The 16,414-nt window shown below is 44.9% G+C and overlaps 2 protein-coding genes and 1 long non-coding RNA gene across 12 annotated transcripts in view; 2 read left to right on the top strand and 1 right to left on the bottom strand.

The window, feature by feature from the left end:
* LOC102969203 overlaps window positions 1-11,067 on the bottom strand; it is a 22,573-nt gene extending 11,506 nt beyond the window's left edge. For 2 of the 8 annotated variants that reach the window (XR_006220541.1, XR_006220543.1), the window contains exons 1-3: window positions 10,776-10,899; window positions 9,768-10,113; window positions 8,519-8,643 (exon numbers count right to left, since the gene is read on the bottom strand). This is a non-coding gene — a long non-coding RNA (uncharacterized LOC102969203). Of the gene's footprint in view, window positions 1-5,332; window positions 5,848-8,518; window positions 8,644-9,767; window positions 10,114-10,775 lie in introns of those variants that run through there. The other 6 variants (XR_006220542.1, XR_006220545.1, XR_006220540.1 and 3 more) reach the window with 6 other exon arrangements.
* Window positions 2,686-4,424, top strand: RBM8A (RNA binding motif protein 8A). Of its 2 annotated transcripts, none has more exons than XM_007092555.3 (6): window positions 2,686-2,816; window positions 3,092-3,151; window positions 3,280-3,354; window positions 3,539-3,675; window positions 3,966-4,102; window positions 4,204-4,424. In XM_007092555.3, exons 1-6 carry the CDS (start codon window positions 2,750-2,752, stop codon window positions 4,247-4,249), a joined length of 522 nt encoding a protein of 173 aa, XP_007092617.1. In that variant the 5' UTR covers window positions 2,686-2,749; the 3' UTR covers window positions 4,250-4,424. The 2 variants fall into 2 exon arrangements, with proteins under 2 accessions (XP_007092617.1, XP_007092616.1); XM_007092554.3 differs by having other exon boundaries at window positions 2,687-2,816; window positions 3,277-3,354.
* PEX11B (peroxisomal biogenesis factor 11 beta) lies at window positions 10,979-16,414 on the top strand. 2 transcript variants are annotated; one of them, XM_007092556.3, is made up of 4 exons: window positions 10,979-11,055; window positions 11,856-11,971; window positions 12,372-12,573; window positions 15,177-16,414. In XM_007092556.3, the coding sequence occupies exons 1-4, from the start codon at window positions 11,000-11,002 to the stop codon at window positions 15,580-15,582; spliced, it is 780 nt and encodes a 259-aa protein (XP_007092618.2). In that variant the 5' UTR covers window positions 10,979-10,999; the 3' UTR covers window positions 15,583-16,414. The 2 variants fall into 2 exon arrangements, with proteins under 2 accessions (XP_007092618.2, XP_007092619.1); XM_007092557.3 differs by lacking the exon at window positions 10,979-11,055 and adding an exon at window positions 11,074-11,240.

The following is a 16,414-nucleotide window of genomic DNA, read 5'->3' as shown; positions in this document are numbered from 1 at the left end:
ACTAGCGAACTCACTCACCATGGTGACTTCAACTCTATCTTATACACCATTCTCAATCTCTTTCACCCTTTTGAGCTTTTACATCTATATTTCCATGATATCACCAACTGAATTTATCTTATTTTTAAAAATGTTTAAATGTTTATTTATTTTTGAAAGAGAGAGAGAGAGCAAGCAGGGGAGGGGCAGAGAGAGAGGGAGACACAGAATCCGAAGCAGGCTCCAGGCTCTGAGCTGTCAGCACAGAGCTGCATGTGGAGCTTGAACTCACAAGCAGTGAGATCATGACCTAAGCTGAAGTCGGTCGCTCAACCGACTGAGCCACCCAGGTGCCCCTCACCACCTGAATTTATGACACAAGCTCTCTGAAGTCACATATTCAAAATAAAAGCCATTTCATACATGCTCTTCTTTGACTCCCCAAATCTGTTATTAGGATTATTATCTACCCAGTTACTTAAATTAGAACCTTAGGTCCATTCCTTACCATGATCTAATCAGTCACTTACTGTTGAGTTTACCTCCTATATAAACTTCCTAATCTGTCTTGTCTATATCCACTGCCTTAGTTCAGTCCTTTATCATCTCTGGGCTGGACCACTGCAATAGCTTCCTTACCAGCCTCTGCCTTCATTCTTAACATCCTCTCAACTACTGTCAGATTTCTTTCTAAAATACTTAGGAGTGCACCACTACCTTGCTTAAACCATCACTTAGCTATCCTTGTTCTTAACAGCATTCCCCGAAGTTTTATATGGGAACCCTTGGTATTACCTGAGATGATTTTAGGTGGTAGAGGGGCAAACATTTTTCATTTTTACTTATATTTTAATCTGAAACTGTAGTAGAAAAAAAATACAGATTTTACATTTATGGCAGTGATATTTAAATTTAGTGCAAATTTGTTTAATTAAAAAGTCAGTCTACATAAGGAGAAACACTAATCAAGAAACAGCATGGGGGCTATTTACAGTTGTGAAAAATCATGAATACTCAAATACTTGAAGTACAGAAATTCTTGCCTAGGGGATAAAATTTCAATATCCTTAGCATGGCATACATTTTGGCCCTAACCTGTACTTCTAGCTTTATTTCCTAGCCACACAGCATCAGGCAAACAATTTCTTGCCATTCTGATATTTGTTCATTCAATAAGCATGTATCAAATGTCTACTGTGAGCTAGACACTGGTCTAAACTTTGGGGATATCGTTGTAATTAAGGGTCTCTGCCATAAGGATTACACTCTAATGGGAATTCAGACAATAAACGAGTCAGAAAGTAAATAAGGTAGTAAGCTAGTTCCGTGAAGGACATAAACAAGAGTGAAGGACAGGAAAGTAGAGAAAGTAGTATTTTAGGGAGACCTAAAGGATGAAGTTGAATGAGCCATGTGAAGAGCTGGAATAAGAGCATCAGGAACAGAAAGTTGCAAAAGTCCTGAGGTGGGAAAGAGACAGCACAATTGAGGGAAAATGTAGGGAGAGCTTAATAAGAAGGCAGAATGGTAATGGAGGTCGTTGTAAATAGGCAGAGTAGGCGGTTCAAATTTTATTCCCAAGTGAAAAAGTCAAGGAAGGGTTTTGTTAGGGATATGACCAGCTGATTTTTTCAAGGATCACACTACCTACTGTGGAGAATGGATTAGTGTCTCCTATTCTCAGTACAGCTGCGTGGCCTGGAAAACTACCCAGCCTTAAAGGCCCAGTTCAAAGGCAAGCCCTTCTTACTCCCAGTCCTATTAGAAACTTTCTTTGTACTGCCATTACACTTTGTCGTAGCAATTATCACTTTCATAATGTAGTTATAAAGTGATTGTTGATAATGAGATTATTTTGCCTTGTATTGCCCACACTTTCTCTAATATTAAAGTCACATAACAGCTTGATTAAAAAATTAATAAATAAATGAATCTGCAGTCCACTATTGTTAAAGGTTTACATCAGGATTCCAGAATTTGGGGGCAATATGGGTTTTGCCTCAACTCCTAGGTTTGTTTTTTCAACGCCTAGGTTTTTAAACATGAAATACACGCACCATTCCCAAAGAGGTTAAAGCCCCCATTTTGTTGAAAGCCATGATTTTGTTTTGTTTTTTAATCCCCAGAGGTGGTGGGAAGAGTTTGAGAGTTTATCTTTAAAAAATTATAACAACAAAAAAATTTTTAAGAAGTTGACACCCGTGTCACCAATGCTAGTTCCCGGACAACCAGGTCTGTTAGTGTTAAGAGAAATTCGCTGCTGCAGTACGAGCCAGAAACAGCTTCAGTACCCAGCATTATGGACTGAACTATTTTTAAAATGTTTCCATCACAGATTCAGCTGCTCTTCAGAGCAGGATACAGGTCTAGAAGTTTTGAGAGAAAAAACGTTCTTCAAACTTCCATTTGGTACGGAGTCCAAGGAGACGGTACACAATCCTCTAATAAAGAAATTCGGCTGTGCTTCGCTGGCAGTAGTATTTCTCCTCGGCTGCCCTACTTAATAGGGCACTGCCTGCAGCCACCCGTTAGCTTGTCCCTTACAGTGCCACTCTGTTCAGCTGACCACTTGCTCAAGATGGCTACAGGAGCACTTCCGGCATCTTCCCAAACAAGGCCCGCCTCCATTGCGTATTTTCGCTGCGCCGGGGGCGGGACTTAGGCTTAGCTTTTGATTGGTCAACTTGACTAGCGACCTTTCCCCTCCGCGACAGTTTCCCGAGGTGCCTAGTGCCTGAGCGGCACGGACGAGAGTAAGAAGGGAGGCAAGATGGCGGACGTGCTGGATCTTCATGAGGCTGGGGGCGAGGATTTCGCCATGGATGAGGATGGGGACGGTGAGGACAGTGGAGGCTGCTGCGGGAAGCGGGGAAGGTGCGAGAGAAGGATGTAATGGAAAACAATTTCTGCCCGGCAGGGAGGATGGGAGTCGGGGAACCAGGTTTCGGTTGGATTAGAGACTGCGCCCCCTTCGGGAGGAATAGGGGAGGGACCGGGAAGGGAATGGGACTGGAGGTGGTGGGACTGCCTTCAGATGATGTTTTCGGAGACAGACTATTGTTATAAGTAACTGTTATCTTTGTTATTCATTCTTTCACTTCTGGGGTTCCAGAGAGCATCCACAAACTGAAAGAAAAGGCGAAGAAACGAAAGGGCCGCGGCTTTGGCTCCGGTGAGTGTTGTGTCGGGAAAATGGGTTTAGAGTGGCGACAGCTACGAGTTTCGGGGTCCCCATTCGGACTCATGGGGAACAGTGGGAGAAGAGATTTCCGGTGATCTCCTGTATGTTCCTTATAGAAGAAGGGTCTCGAGCGCGGATGCGTGAGGATTATGACAGCGTGGAGCAGGATGGTGATGAACCCGGACCACAGCGCTGTAAGTGAAATGTAGCCTGTAGGGCTCTGTGTTTGTAGTGAATTATGGACCAGTGAAATAAAACCAAGTAGGAATGGAGTCAGAGATAGCTTAACCAATCTCTGAAATCCGCACTCACTCCACTGTTGTGATCTTGCTTGAAGTTTTTCTCTGGTGTGCTCACTCTCCCTCCCTTCCCCAACAGCTGTTGAAGGCTGGATTCTGTTTGTCACTGGAGTACACGAGGAAGCCACTGAAGAAGACATCCATGACAAATTTGCAGAGTATGGAGAAATAAAAAACATCCACCTCAACTTGGACCGGCGTACAGGATACCTGAAGGTATCCTAAATAACAATCTGTTGTTCTCTTCCCCCATAACCTCTGGCAGCATTGGTAGTTGTCCACTGTGATTGGCCAAGAAATAAAATGAGGTTGGCAATTGATTTTGTTAGACACAGAAAAAAGACAAATAGAAACAGACATTTTGTACAGTACAGTTATATGGTGTACATTCATTGTTTAAAGTTTATATATTTTTCTATTTGAGTATGAGCCTAGATTTGAGGAATAAAATAGTGGTATTTGGTGGAATATGAAGGCTTTGATCTCTGTTTTTTCACTTGTCCTAGGGGTATACTCTAGTTGAGTATGAAACATACAAGGAGGCCCAGGCTGCTATGGAGGGACTCAATGGCCAGGATCTGATGGGACAGCCGATCAGTGTGGACTGGTGTTTTGTTCGGGGTCCACCCAAGGGCAAGAGGAGGTAAAGTGGAGAGGGCAAACTATCTTGGTGAAGGGAACATGAGCAAAACAGAGTAAGGACATAGAATTATGTTCCTCTGATGGACTCTTCCTTTTCCCTAGAGGTGGCCGAAGACGCAGCAGGAGTCCAGACCGGAGGCGGCGCTGACTGGTCCTCTCTTGTCCAGATGTTTTCTCCAGAGATTCCTTGTGACCATACAGCCTTGGAGAAGTAGGGTTGGGGTGGAACTCCCCGTGTTTATATTTAACTCTCACTCTACTTGCTTAGTGGGTTGTGGGTTTTTTTTGAGTTATGAATAAATGTCCCATTTTTGTTTTGTACATTTAAAATTACTTTTCTGTTCTAACATTGCAAGCTCTGAAGCACTATTTACGGTAAGGCAGTATGGGTCACTGTGGAGATACTTCTAGGGACTCGATTCTGTGTGATTTTTTACATTAGATATAGTCTTCAAGTTTCAGCTAGGGTCAGAGTAGAGAACACTGCTCGGTATTTCTTTTTCTTGGAAGCTAAGAGAGCACGGGCAGAAGTGAGGTGTTCTTGTGATATTAAAGAATAATTGTTCTGTTTCTGTATGCTCTGTCCTGGGCAGATGGATGTTACAGGAATGTCTCTTTTGTTTCTTCTGTCCTTGCTGCCACATTTGTTTGTACTTCCAGCTGTCTAAGGGCTTGAATCTCCTGTTGGGGCATTCTCTCAGAGCCTTTTTCCCTGGAGGAGTCTCTACTGTGTTCTTGGTGCCTTCAGCAGCCAAGGGTAAAAGGCTCCATAGAGGTGAGGATCCAGAGGAACACTGAAGAGGCCAAAAAGGAAAAGGATGTGGCTGAGGCTGGGAGGGACTTCAGTTAGCATGTTGGGGGAGAACCAGTACCACAGTTCTAGCAGGTAATAAGGTGTCCCAACAGAGGACAAACGTCAGCAAGACAACTAGGGCCAGTCCCAGGGCCTGCAGATGAACATGGGAACAATTGTCTAAGGAGCAGCGGAGGGCAAATTCACTGGCAGGGGTTGGGAATTTAGAAAATATATGCAATTTCAGAACCCCTCAGCTTCTGAGTTGAGTGTAGGGTGAATGGATGAGTGGCAGAGATCGTGAGCTGGAGCTCTCCCAATACAAGGAAGAAAATATGGCAAATAGGTAATGCTGTAAACCCTCTTCCCTTCCCAAACTGGGACTATATGCTTCCCTCCTGTCCCCCCACCCCAAGGATTATGACAGACATGCTGGAGAAAAGGTTTTGATTGAGGTGCTGTGTTACATGAAGCTACTAAGTCTTCTTGAAGACTTGATGGTATCCAAGACTAAAGGAGAATACTGATCATCTTTCTCCTTACTCCGTACCCAGCTAACTCAACCCCAGAGGATAGCTAGAAGGTTGTTAGAGTTGAAGGCATTTGGCAAATACTTGCAGCATCAGGTGCTAGAGATATGGTTATGAAGTTACTTTTGGTGGTCACAGCTATCAGATCAGTAAGTGAGGCTAGAGGCCATAGTTTTAAGGTATGGATTAGGGCCCGGGGATTGGAGTCTCACCATGGTCCCCCTTCCTAGTCGGGGAACTGGACCCACTGAGGACGGTGCAGGTATAGCAGACAGTCATGGCAGTCCATGGCAGCAGAAAGAGGCAACAGAAGGTGAAGAGGTTATTGGTGGTCTCTTGCCATCGAGCCTTGAAACTGCCTTTGGTGACACACTGGATATAGGAGACTGGGCCAGCTTGGCGGACGGTGTGGAACAGGAACAGCTGGAGTGGAGTTTGAGGACTATTAGAACTGGTCCTCCTTCCCCCTTCCCACCACCAGTCACACTGTCTTCCTAGCATCCTTCGTTCTATGCAGAGCTGTGCAGTGCTGAGTACTGGTTCATCCGTAGTGCCATATTTAAAAGGTTAGAATCTTGAAAATATCATTCCTTTCAGCTGTGGAGCTAATCAGTCAGTTCGTTAAATCCTGGGACTTAAAGAATCTTGCCTTCTCGAGTACTATCCTAATGTTGCACTTTGTAAAAGGGTATTTCTACCACATCAACATTTTTAGCTGAAATGATTTTTCTGATGTGTCTAATCAATTCTGTGGAAAAAGAAATTTTGTATAAAATGGGTGCTGCTAAAATTTCAGGCCATTTTGCAGCCACTAGGTGAAATGACCTTCAGTAATAGTATTATGTACAATAACTATTAACAGTGAAACAATGCTAAGTAATAAAATGTAACATTCTTCCAAATGCTATTGGCTGCCCTTCCCCCTTTTTGATAAATTGCTGAGGTTTTTATTTTAATCCATAAAGAGTATTTTTCAGTTTAGAGCTTCAGGATTAGTGCCTTGGTTCAGGTAAGGCAGATTGAGTCATTGTTTGATAAAGCAAGCTCAGTGGGTGTCAGATTCCTGGGTCTAAGGCATTTGGGAAAGTGATTTCAGCAGGCATGAGGGACTTTTAGGAAAGATGAATAGTATCAGCCATAGACAATTTTATGAATGGCTTTGGGTTTTGATCAGCTCCTCCGAGCTAGTTAGGGGAGTGGTCTTTCCTCTTTCCCTGTCTTGAGTCCATTTATTTCTGGGGTTTTTTGTTTGCTTGGTTTGTTTTGTTTTGTACCATGCCTAGCAAATTGTGAAAAGGGGTTTAAAAATAGGTAAGCCTCCTGTACGGAGTTTGGTCCATAGCCCTAGGTCTGCCTTTCCTTTTCCGTATTTTATATGCAATTTACCACCTACTATACAAACTTTCCTTTCAACTTGTGGAAACTTGAGCCTACAAAGATAATTTCTAACTACTCCAGTACTCCCTTGACCCACTTTTTTTTTTTTTTTTTTTTTTTTTTTTACAGACATATTAGTCCTTGAAGGCAGGACTGATATTTTAAATACAACATGTGGGGGAGGGGGGGCACCTCGGTGGCTCAGTTGGTTGAGCGTCGATTTCGGCTCAGGTCATGATCTCACGGTTCGTGGGTTTGAGCCCCATGTTAGGCTCCATCCTGACAGCTCAGAGCCTGGAGCCTGCTTCAGATTCTGTTCTTCTGCTCTGTGCCCCTCCCCCACTCACACTCTGTCTCTTTCTCTCTCAAAACTAAATAAACATTAAAAAGAAAAACCCTACTTTTAAATAAATACAACATGTGGGCAATGAAGAATTTATACAAGAGGATACTAACTTGGAACCAAAAATACCACCTTTTGCACATGTATCATAATGTTAATCAGTTTGCCGTTGAACCAAATGGGGACTGCAGTTGTCAGAATGTCTGTTACAAAGGATGAAACTCCTATGTAATATCTTGTGGCCCATTGGTTTCAAGTGATTTAGCCAAAGTGACATAGCTAGTAGTAGAGCCTACACTCAGAAGAAACAAAACAATGCAATAAAAAAAAACAAAAAAACAAAAAACAGGCTTCTAGGGGTGCCTGGGAGGCTCAGTTGGTTAAGCATCTGACTCTTGGTTTCGGCTCAGGTCATGATCTCATGGTTCCTAGGATTGAGCCCTGCATCTGACTCTGCCCAGACAATGCAGAGCCTGCTTGGGATTTTCTCTTTCCCTCTCTCTCTGCCCCTTCCCTGCTTGTGCTGTCTTTATCTCTCAAATAAACCTTAAAAAAAAAAAAACAAAAAAAACAGGCTTCTAACTCCCAGTCCACATCTAAAATTTGTTTCATATAAAAAACTAACAACTTTTACACTGAGGCAACAATGCTGCTTTTTAAAGCTCTGGGTAGCAGAGGTCCTGTTGCAACATATTGTTGGAAGCAATATTTTTTATCTTAGAACTATAGTCAGTCTAACTTTTGGTAGTTACATTTCTAATATTTGAGGATTTAGGGATCAGATTTTAAATCTTCTATAATACATTATCATTCCACAGCCCTTCCACATATAATCCTAATCCTGGTCTCCAAAATGCTGCTCTACTCCTTCCCCTCAGAGGGGGTCTTAAAGGTTTTGGTCTTAAAGGAATTGCTTCATATTTCATTTTTTTCCCCTAGATTTCTAGTTCATTGTCAATATTTGAGATTTGATAACTGTATCCAAGTTCACATGCTCTGTTTTCTTTCTAGTGTTCTTTGCAGTTTTTACAATAAAGCTAGAATAAAAAATATAAATCTGATTATTTCACTCTCCACATTTTACCTTAGTGCCTCTCCACTCAGGATAAAGTACAAGCTTAGTATTTGTAATCGAGCTTTCCTTCCCATCCAGGCTCATTACTCACCCATTTTCTAGCCCTCAACTTTAGCAGCAACCACTTTGAATTCCTTTGCCTTCCACCTCCCCACCATTCCCTGCTTTATTTAACTTGTTTAACACCTCTCTTAACAAGTCAAAAACAATCAGTTTTAATGTCTTTGAGAAGCTTTCCCTGACTGTCCAGAAGTGGTTTCAGACACCCTCATTGTTCTTTAGCTTCTCCATATGCTTACCTTTAGCATGATTCTTAACTGCATACTGTACTACAATTGCATACTAATTTGTTTTCTGCACTAGTCTTAAGTTTCTTGAAGGCAGGACTCTGCTGCTCAATCCTTGATAGAGCATTTGAGTGTACCTAGGAGTAATGCACATAATTTTTTAAATGGATGAGTAAATGTACTACAGAGTTTTACCCAAAGCCCCTGGCTTCACTGTCTTCTTTTTTTAATTTTTTTTTTTTGTTAATGTTTGTTTATTTTTTAGAGAGAGATTGAGAGAGTACAAGCGGGTAAGGGTGGAGAGAGAGTGAGACCCAGAATCTGAAACAGGCTCCAGGCTCTGAGCTGTCAGCACAGAACCCGATGTAGGGCTCTATCCCATGGACTGAGAGAGCATGACCTAAGCCGCAGTCGGATGCCCAACCAACTGAGCCACCCAGGCGCCCCCACTGTCTTCTTTATAGACCCCCACATGTGTTTCAATCCCTAGAGTTTTCTGCAATAATCTCCTGAAGAAGGTGAAGCTGGGGAGATGCAAAAAGGTGGGAGCCAAGCATAGCAAAACAAAGCTGAAGAAGGAGTCATAGATACAGGTACTGCTTTTAAGAAGTAGGCTCTTAACAGAGATACAGATTAGCATGCAATGATCGGGTGTTTTTTTTTTTTAATTTTTTTTCAACGTTTTTTATTTATTTTTGGGACAGAGAGAGACATAGCATGAACGGAGGGGCGGAGAGAGAGGGAGACACAGAATCGGAAACAGGCTCCAGGCTCCAAGCCATCAGCCCAGAGCCTGACGCGGGGCTCGAACTCACGGACCGTGAGATCGTGACCTGGCTGAAGTCGGACGCTTAACCGACTGCGCCACCCAGGCGCCCCAATGATCGGGTTTTTTTAAATGTTCATTTATTTTTGAGAAAGAGTTGAGCAGGGGAGGGACAGAGAGATGGAGACACAGAGTCCAAAGCAGGCTCCAGTCTCTGAGCTGTCAGCACAGAGCCTGATGCTGGGCTTGAATTCACGAACCGCAAGATCATGACCTGAGCCAAACCACAAGATCATGACCTGAGCCAAAGTTGGGCACTTAACCGAGTGAGCCACCCAGGCGCCCCAACATGCAATGATCTTAATTTGCAAAACAGCAGACTCCACTCTAAGGATTATTGGGTGACCACTGGCCAAGCACACCTCTTGACTCCAAAGGTTTAGGTAGCATACCCAAATTCTTGTTCAGTCAAGCCTTGAGTCCCAAGTCACTCACCTGGGGCAAGGCAAGCAGGAAGCTAAGTCCTCAGGCTGTCTCCAGAAGTTTCCTTCCAGCTGAGCGGGGTCCATGTGAGTGGAGTACTGCTTCCTGGCGGTGGAGTCCAATGACCACAGGCAGGAAGGCTGCAGCATACATGGCCATTAGTTTCAGGAACATGAGTGTCCGACACACAATGTCCCCGGCCAGCCATTGAACAGTGATATTCCAAGTGGCATCTAGGGGCCACAAAGGTGACTAGTTAAGTCAGCAGCTGCTAATTGGGCAAAGAGTTGCCGCACAGGGGAAGGATGGAGTTGGCTGGGTCGTGGCCGAGTCACTGACCACAGCATGGTCAGGTTCCCTACAGCCAAAGAAACAGTACAATGGTCAGTCCCACTCGGACCTTGGCTGCAGCTGAGAAGGTGAGGAGTTCTGATCCCACCACCTCTACTGATCCCGCCCAGACCTCCTCCTCCGCAGCTAACCCCCAGGGATGCCTTGCCTATAGACATGGTGATCTGGAAGGGAAAGGGGTGAGGGGATGGAGGGTGAGTATGAAGAGGTTAGCTTCGTCCACTGAGTCTTCGCCCTTCTTATTAGGAGGGGTTAGCTGGTTAGTGCGAATTTCGTCCACTAAAGCCTCTGTCCCTGGAGACTCTCCATCTGTATTCTGGAGGTCACCGGCCCAACCGTCATGGTCCTGCGGGGAGCAGGGATCTGGTGCTAGCTTCTACTCCCATAGACTTCTTCAGCCTCTAGAGCCCTGGATTTGGCCGCAGCGCGCGCGCGCGCGCGTGTGTGTGTGTGTGTGTGTGTGTGTGTGTGTGTGTGTGTGTGCGCGCGCGCGCGCGCTGGGGGTGTTTTGGAAGCATCCCCGGGGAGGGGCAACCCTATCCCAGCCGCCGAGGCGACCTGGCATCTGCGCCTTCTCGCCCCGCCCCTACTCCTGCAAGCCCCGCCCCCGGTCCAGATTATTTAAAGAAGAATGTGCCGCCTGAGACATGCTTAGGAAACAGAGGCCACCTGGTAAAAGTACGCTCTGATGGAGACACACACAAAAACACGGCAGGTGTTGGCCCAGGCCAAACGCTTCCCGTTCTGAAATTCCGCTTCCGAGGCCGGCCCCACTCACTCTCTTTTCGGAGGATGTTTGTCCCTCGCGAGCGACCGTTGGTTCGTCCAGGAGGCGTGACTAGGGGCGGGAAGTGGGGCGGGCGCGGGGCTGCGGAGCCGGGACTGCCGCTGTCATGGACGCCTGGGTTCGCTTCAGTGCTCAGAGCCAGGCCCGGGAACGGCTGTGTAGGTGCGGCCCGAATAGGAATGGGGGTGGGGGCAGAAGAAGATCCTCGTGAGGCGAGGTCCGTTCACACTACGGGGGTCACAAAAGGTCAGCTCGGGCTACGGGGGCCCGGACGGACAGCCAGGAGCAGATCTGAGCGGGCCGTGAGATGATTCGTTTCTGCTCACCGGAAGGATGGGGAAACTGAGGCACGAGTGGGCCAGCGGGGAGGCCGCGAAGGGTTGCCATGTCCACATAAGACCAACACTTTACTCACTGGGCGGTGGTGGCGTGAGGAGCATTCGCCCCGCGACGGAGAGCCAGACTCTGCCCCCAGAGCTGAGTGGCTCTAGTTCCCTTGTCCCCTCACCCTGCTGTTATCCGGGAACTCCTCTGCCTCCGCCCTGTCTTCCGGTCTCGATTCAGTTAGAGGGCCTTGAAATCTACCAGTTCACCTATTCTGAAGAATAATCTGCTCTCCGTCTGCCCCCCACTCCCTTACGTATCACATACATTCTCACACGGATGTGCTTGTGATGGATCCCCTGCTGCCTTCAGAGTCCCTTTCAGACTTCATCATGGTCAAACCTCTTATTTTCTCAACTCCAAGTGGTGTCCCTCAACCCTTTCTAGTCTCCTTTTTATCCTTAAGCTTTTCCCTTCCCCTGCCCTGGAGGAGAAATGGTAAGATACGGGTGTATACAGGAGGACAGGGAATGGTCTCAAACTGGGAATAGGGAAGTCATTACTTGCCTCTTGGAAGACTTTTTGAGGGGTAGGTTAGGGAGGTCTCTCTACCTTACGTTGCCTGGCCTCTCCTCCAGGGCGGCTCAGTATGCCTGCTCCCTTCTTGGCCATGCACTACAAAAACATGGGGCCAGTCCTGAGTTACAGAAACAAATTCGACAACTGGAGAGTCATCTGAGCCTAGGAAGAAAGCGTAAGTAACTGTGCTTTTGCTTTTATTACTCCAACACTCTCTCCATCCCCAGCTATTCTCCCTCAGTCCCTCTTTCCTGTTCTTGACCTCCTCTGCCCATTCTTGCCCCTCCTTTGGCTCTGCAGTTATCCTCTGCAGGCCTCCTGATTGAGATCAGAGAACAGGGGTAAGAGGCTAATGAAGGATTGGAGAGAATGGGGCAGGTCTGAGAACACCAAACTGGGACACGAGTTGATGAAAATTTGAAGAAAAAAGTTTTTTGAACTGATTTTTCTCTTTTAAAAAAAAATGTTGTTCCTATCACTTCCTCCATTTTCACCTTCTTTTCTCTTTCTCTGTGCCTCACTCTCTCTTTGCCTCTACTTCCAAATCCTTGCTTTTCCTTGCTAATCCCCACAAGTTCTACGACTGGGTAACTCAGCAGATGCCCTTGAGTCAGCCAAACGAGCTGTGCACTTATCAGATGTTGTCCTGAGATTCTGCATCACTGTTAGTCACCTCAATCGAGCTTTGTACTTCGCCTGTGACAATGTCCTGTGGGCTGGAAAATCTGGACTAGCTCCCCGTGTGGATCAGGAGAAGTGGGCCCAGCGTTCATTCAGGTTTGATATCCTTTTATCCTACAAGACCTTTTGTATTCCCTGTACTGCCTGGCTTGTCTTTTGTGAAAGATCTTTCAGGGTCTTCCCAGAATATACACGTCTTAATCACTTGGCATCCGGTCTTCATTTAGATTTTAAACTATCAGAGGATAGTGAATGGAGGCAGATGGAAGGCAGATTTTTCCTCCATGATGATGCCTAAGATACTATATTGATTTCATTCTGCTTCTGTCTACATAATCTGTCTACCACAGATTATGTCTTTCACTGCCTGCTCATTCATTCATTCTAAAAATATTTAGGAGGTGCTTCCTATGGGCTAAGGAATAAAGCAAAGAGGCAAATACATGCGGTTCCTACTCTCTTTATGCTCCTAGTCTAGTGGGGGGAGTCATATTAAGACAAATACCAAACCCAATATTTGTGGAAATGTACAGAGTGTTATGAGATATATAACAAGGGGGGCTGATTTCAATTGAAAGGCTAAGGAAGAACTCTTTGAGAAAGTAATGTTTTAGTTTAGACTTGAAGTCTGAGTACAAGTTAGACAAAGCCAACAGTGGCAGAGAAGACCTTCTCAAACAGAAAATAGCACATTCTAAGGCCTTAAACCAGGACATATTTTGTGGAATTAGAGAAATAGAAAGGAAGCCAGCATGATGAACAGTATCGAGTGAAGGGCATAAGTTTCAGCTGGAGATGTATGCAGGGGCCAGATCATTCGTGCAAGCCTCTTACGCAAGGGTAGGATTCTTTGGTTTCGTTTTGTTTAAATTTTATCCCAAGTACGATGGGTTCCGAACAGGGATGTGACATGATTCAAATTGTGTTTAAAGAAGATCTGTCTTGCTGCAATGTGGAAGGTGGATTGCGGTAGGGCAGAAGAGGAGATGTCCTAATATGGCCAAGAGATGATGTTGGCTTGGACTAAGGAGCTGGCGGGTAATGAAGGTGGAGAGAAATATGATTTGGGATTAAAATTATCTGTATACACATCATTTGTATTTTTATTTTTGTTTCCTGTGATTCTGTTTGTTGTTATATAATGTTAGCATCTTTCCATCTCCATTTACGTCTTGCTTTTCTTCTCATGTTTATCAGTGATTTACAGCTATTACATGGCTTATAGTGTATGAAGGATGGGAGTGAAGGCATGGCTGGACTGTTATGGAAAAGCAACTCCCTAGAAGAGTTTATATGCCATGTTTATGCATTTCATTCAACAAATATTTATGGAGCTCTTACTGTGTGCCAGGCACTAGTCTAGACAAGGGTACAAGGGTAAAGATAAAAGGAGTCCCTGCTCCAGTGGAGCTTACATGGTAATGGGAGGAGACAAACATAAAGAAACAATAAATAAAAATATGAGTAGTTAAGTGCTGTGCAGGAAATTAAATTATGGTCGTGTGGTAGAGAGTAAAAGGCTCACTACCTTAGAATGAGGAACTCTCTGAAAAGGTGCCATTTAAGCTCAGGCCTGAAGAGCAAGGAAGCACTAGCCATGTGAAGATTTTGGAAGGAGAATATTCCGGGTGGATGGATGAGGCAGTATAAGGGTCCTAAAACAGGAACAAGCTTGATGAGATCAAAAGATAGAAAGAAACTAATATGGTTGGAGCACAGTCATTGAGGGCAAGAAACATTCAAGATGTTGTTCAAGAGGCAGGGTCAGACGTTGAGTTCTGAAAGCTTGCCTAAGGTGTCTAGAGTTCATCTTAAATGGGACAGGAAGGAAACCATGGAAAGTTTTAAGAAGGGGAGTGATGAAATTAGATTATTGGGGGCAGGGGGCAAGAGTGGCCATGGAGAGACCAGTTAAATGAGTAAAGTAGTAGTTCAAGCAAGAGGTGCTGATGGTTGAGACTGTGCTGGTAGCGTGTAAGGGAGAAAGATAGGGTTGGATTCAGGATGTGTTTTAGAGGTAGGACAATTATATTGAGCATAGACCACTGTTGTCATAGTGGATTAAAAATCAAAAACAGACTGTTCGGTGTTTGTTTTCTAAGTAATCTCTATGCCCAACATAGGGCTGACACTCACGACCCCAAGATCAAGAGTTGTATGCTCTACTGACTGAGCCAGCCAGGTGCCCCAGACATAGACTGTTCTTAAGGAATTGATAATCTAACACATTTAGCAAGTCGCCGAACACCTCTGGGCCTCCATTTTTGTTTTTGTTTTGTTTGTTTTTTTAACAAAAGGATGGGATTTAAAAGATCTATAATGTGTCTGAGTTTCTGAAACAACTGAAGCTCATTCTCTCAAAACGTTTGCATTATTATAGTTCATGTCAAATGTGTGTGTGCTTGCCACACACTTGCCAAGTATGTGGCTTGCCAAGTGGACAAGTGAGATTTGAGGTTGAACTTGGATGGTTTGATGATGCTCATGATGTTAAGCCAGGATCTTAAGGTACGCATAAACGCTGATTAGTTACAGAAAACTGGGAAGACATTCTTAATAGTGGCTAATAGCACTTACTGCTGGTGTTCCAATGTATAATCCCTTTGCATTACGGGGGAAAAAAATGTTTACGTGTTCTATTTGTTGGGCTTAGTGGCTACTGTCTGCCCTTACTGACTCTTCTTGCCTGTGTATCCCAGGTACTATCTGTTTTCCCTCATCATGAACTTGAGCCGTGATGCCTATGAGATTCGCCTACTGATGGAACAAGAGTCTTCAGCTTGTAGCCGGCGAGTGAAGGGGTCTGGAGGAGGAGCCCCAGGAGGAATTGAAAATGCAGGACCTGGGGGTCCAGGGACTCCAGGAGGAGGCTTGCCTCATCTGGCTCTCAAGCTCCAGCTCCGAGTCCTACTCTTGGCTCGGATCCTTCGAGGTCATCCCCCACTTCTGCTGGATGTGGTCAGAAATGCCTGTGATCTCTTCATTCCACTGGACAAACTAGGCCTCTGGCGCTGTGGCCCTGGGATTGTGGGGCTTTGTGGCCTCGTGTCCTCCATTTTGTCTATTCTTACCCTAATCTGCCCTTGGCTAAGACTGAAGCCCTGATATTCTGGTACAAGATAAGGAGGGAATCTGAATTGGTAAGATGCAATCTTAGATTGCCCCCAGTATACCAGTCTCATTCTAATTCTCCTCCTCGGTTAAAGTGAAAATCCCAGGATTCAGGGGTAAGAGAGAGGAGCTTTGGGAAAGGTGAGGTGAGGAGAGGTGACTTATGAAAAGTCAACGGGGTGATTCTGATGTTCAGATCTTCTGGAGTTTTTGTTTTTTTCCTCTGGTGCAATGTCTGTGTCTCTCTTGACGCCTTTTACTTTGTCTCTTCTGAGTCTATTTAAGATTCCGTCTCTACATCTTTTTTTTTTTTTTTTTTTTTTTTTTTTTTTAAACCTTCTCCGTTTGCTGTCCTGGGCATTTTAAGCAGCAGCAGAATTACTCTTTTTTGGTAAGGGGAGGTAGAAGGTGTGGTCTGTGAGGTTCTAACTGCCTTCATCTTTTTCCTCACAAAAGTGACCTGTAGCAGATTTTATCCCTTTCAAATGCCACCAGATCATAATTTTAAAGACTTTTGTCCCAGTGGACTCTCCCCTTACGCACCAGAGATGGTGCAATGGTTCTTCCTTCATGTCTACCTCACCGGCCTCCCTCATGACTTGGCCCTTCCCTCTGCTCACACCTGCAGATTTCCACTTACACTTTTATTTCAGGGCTTTGTTCCCTAGCCTGTTCCCACCCCTTCTTTGCCTATCCAGAATGATGCTGTGTCTGGCATCTTGCTGTAAATACTGTACAGTGATTCTGTGTAAATAGCTGTGGCCTGTGCCCACACTGGAGAGCAGGCCTTTCAGGTCAGCACATTAAAGATCAGTTTGCTCATCGA

This window comes from Panthera tigris, chromosome C1 (genome assembly GCF_018350195.1).
Source record: "Panthera tigris isolate Pti1 chromosome C1, P.tigris_Pti1_mat1.1, whole genome shotgun sequence".
Lineage (NCBI taxonomy): Eukaryota > Metazoa > Chordata > Mammalia > Carnivora > Felidae > Panthera > Panthera tigris.
This window is presented reverse-complemented; position numbering and strand designations above follow the sequence as displayed.

What these genes read in the sequence shown, in the direction of transcription:
- RBM8A (XM_007092554.3), top strand. Translation starts at nt 2,750, where the DNA reads ATGGCGGACGTGCTGGATCTTCATGAGGCTGGGGGCGAGGATTTCGCC. An exon ending in GGCGTACAGGATACCTGAAG is followed by an intron (nt 3,676 to 3,965) that starts GTATCCTAAATA and finishes CACTTGTCCTAG; the next exon opens with GGGTATACTCTAGTTGAGTA. An exon ending in CCACCCAAGGGCAAGAGGAG is followed by an intron (nt 4,103 to 4,203) that starts GTAAAGTGGAGA and finishes CCTTTTCCCTAG; the next exon opens with AGGTGGCCGAAGACGCAGCA.
- PEX11B (XM_007092556.3), top strand. Translation starts at nt 11,000, where the DNA reads ATGGACGCCTGGGTTCGCTTCAGTGCTCAGAGCCAGGCCCGGGAACGG. An exon ending in GCCCGGGAACGGCTGTGTAG is followed by an intron (nt 11,056 to 11,855) that starts GTGCGGCCCGAA and finishes CCTCTCCTCCAG; the next exon opens with GGCGGCTCAGTATGCCTGCT. An exon ending in TGGGCCCAGCGTTCATTCAG is followed by an intron (nt 12,574 to 15,176) that starts GTTTGATATCCT and finishes TGTGTATCCCAG; the next exon opens with GTACTATCTGTTTTCCCTCA.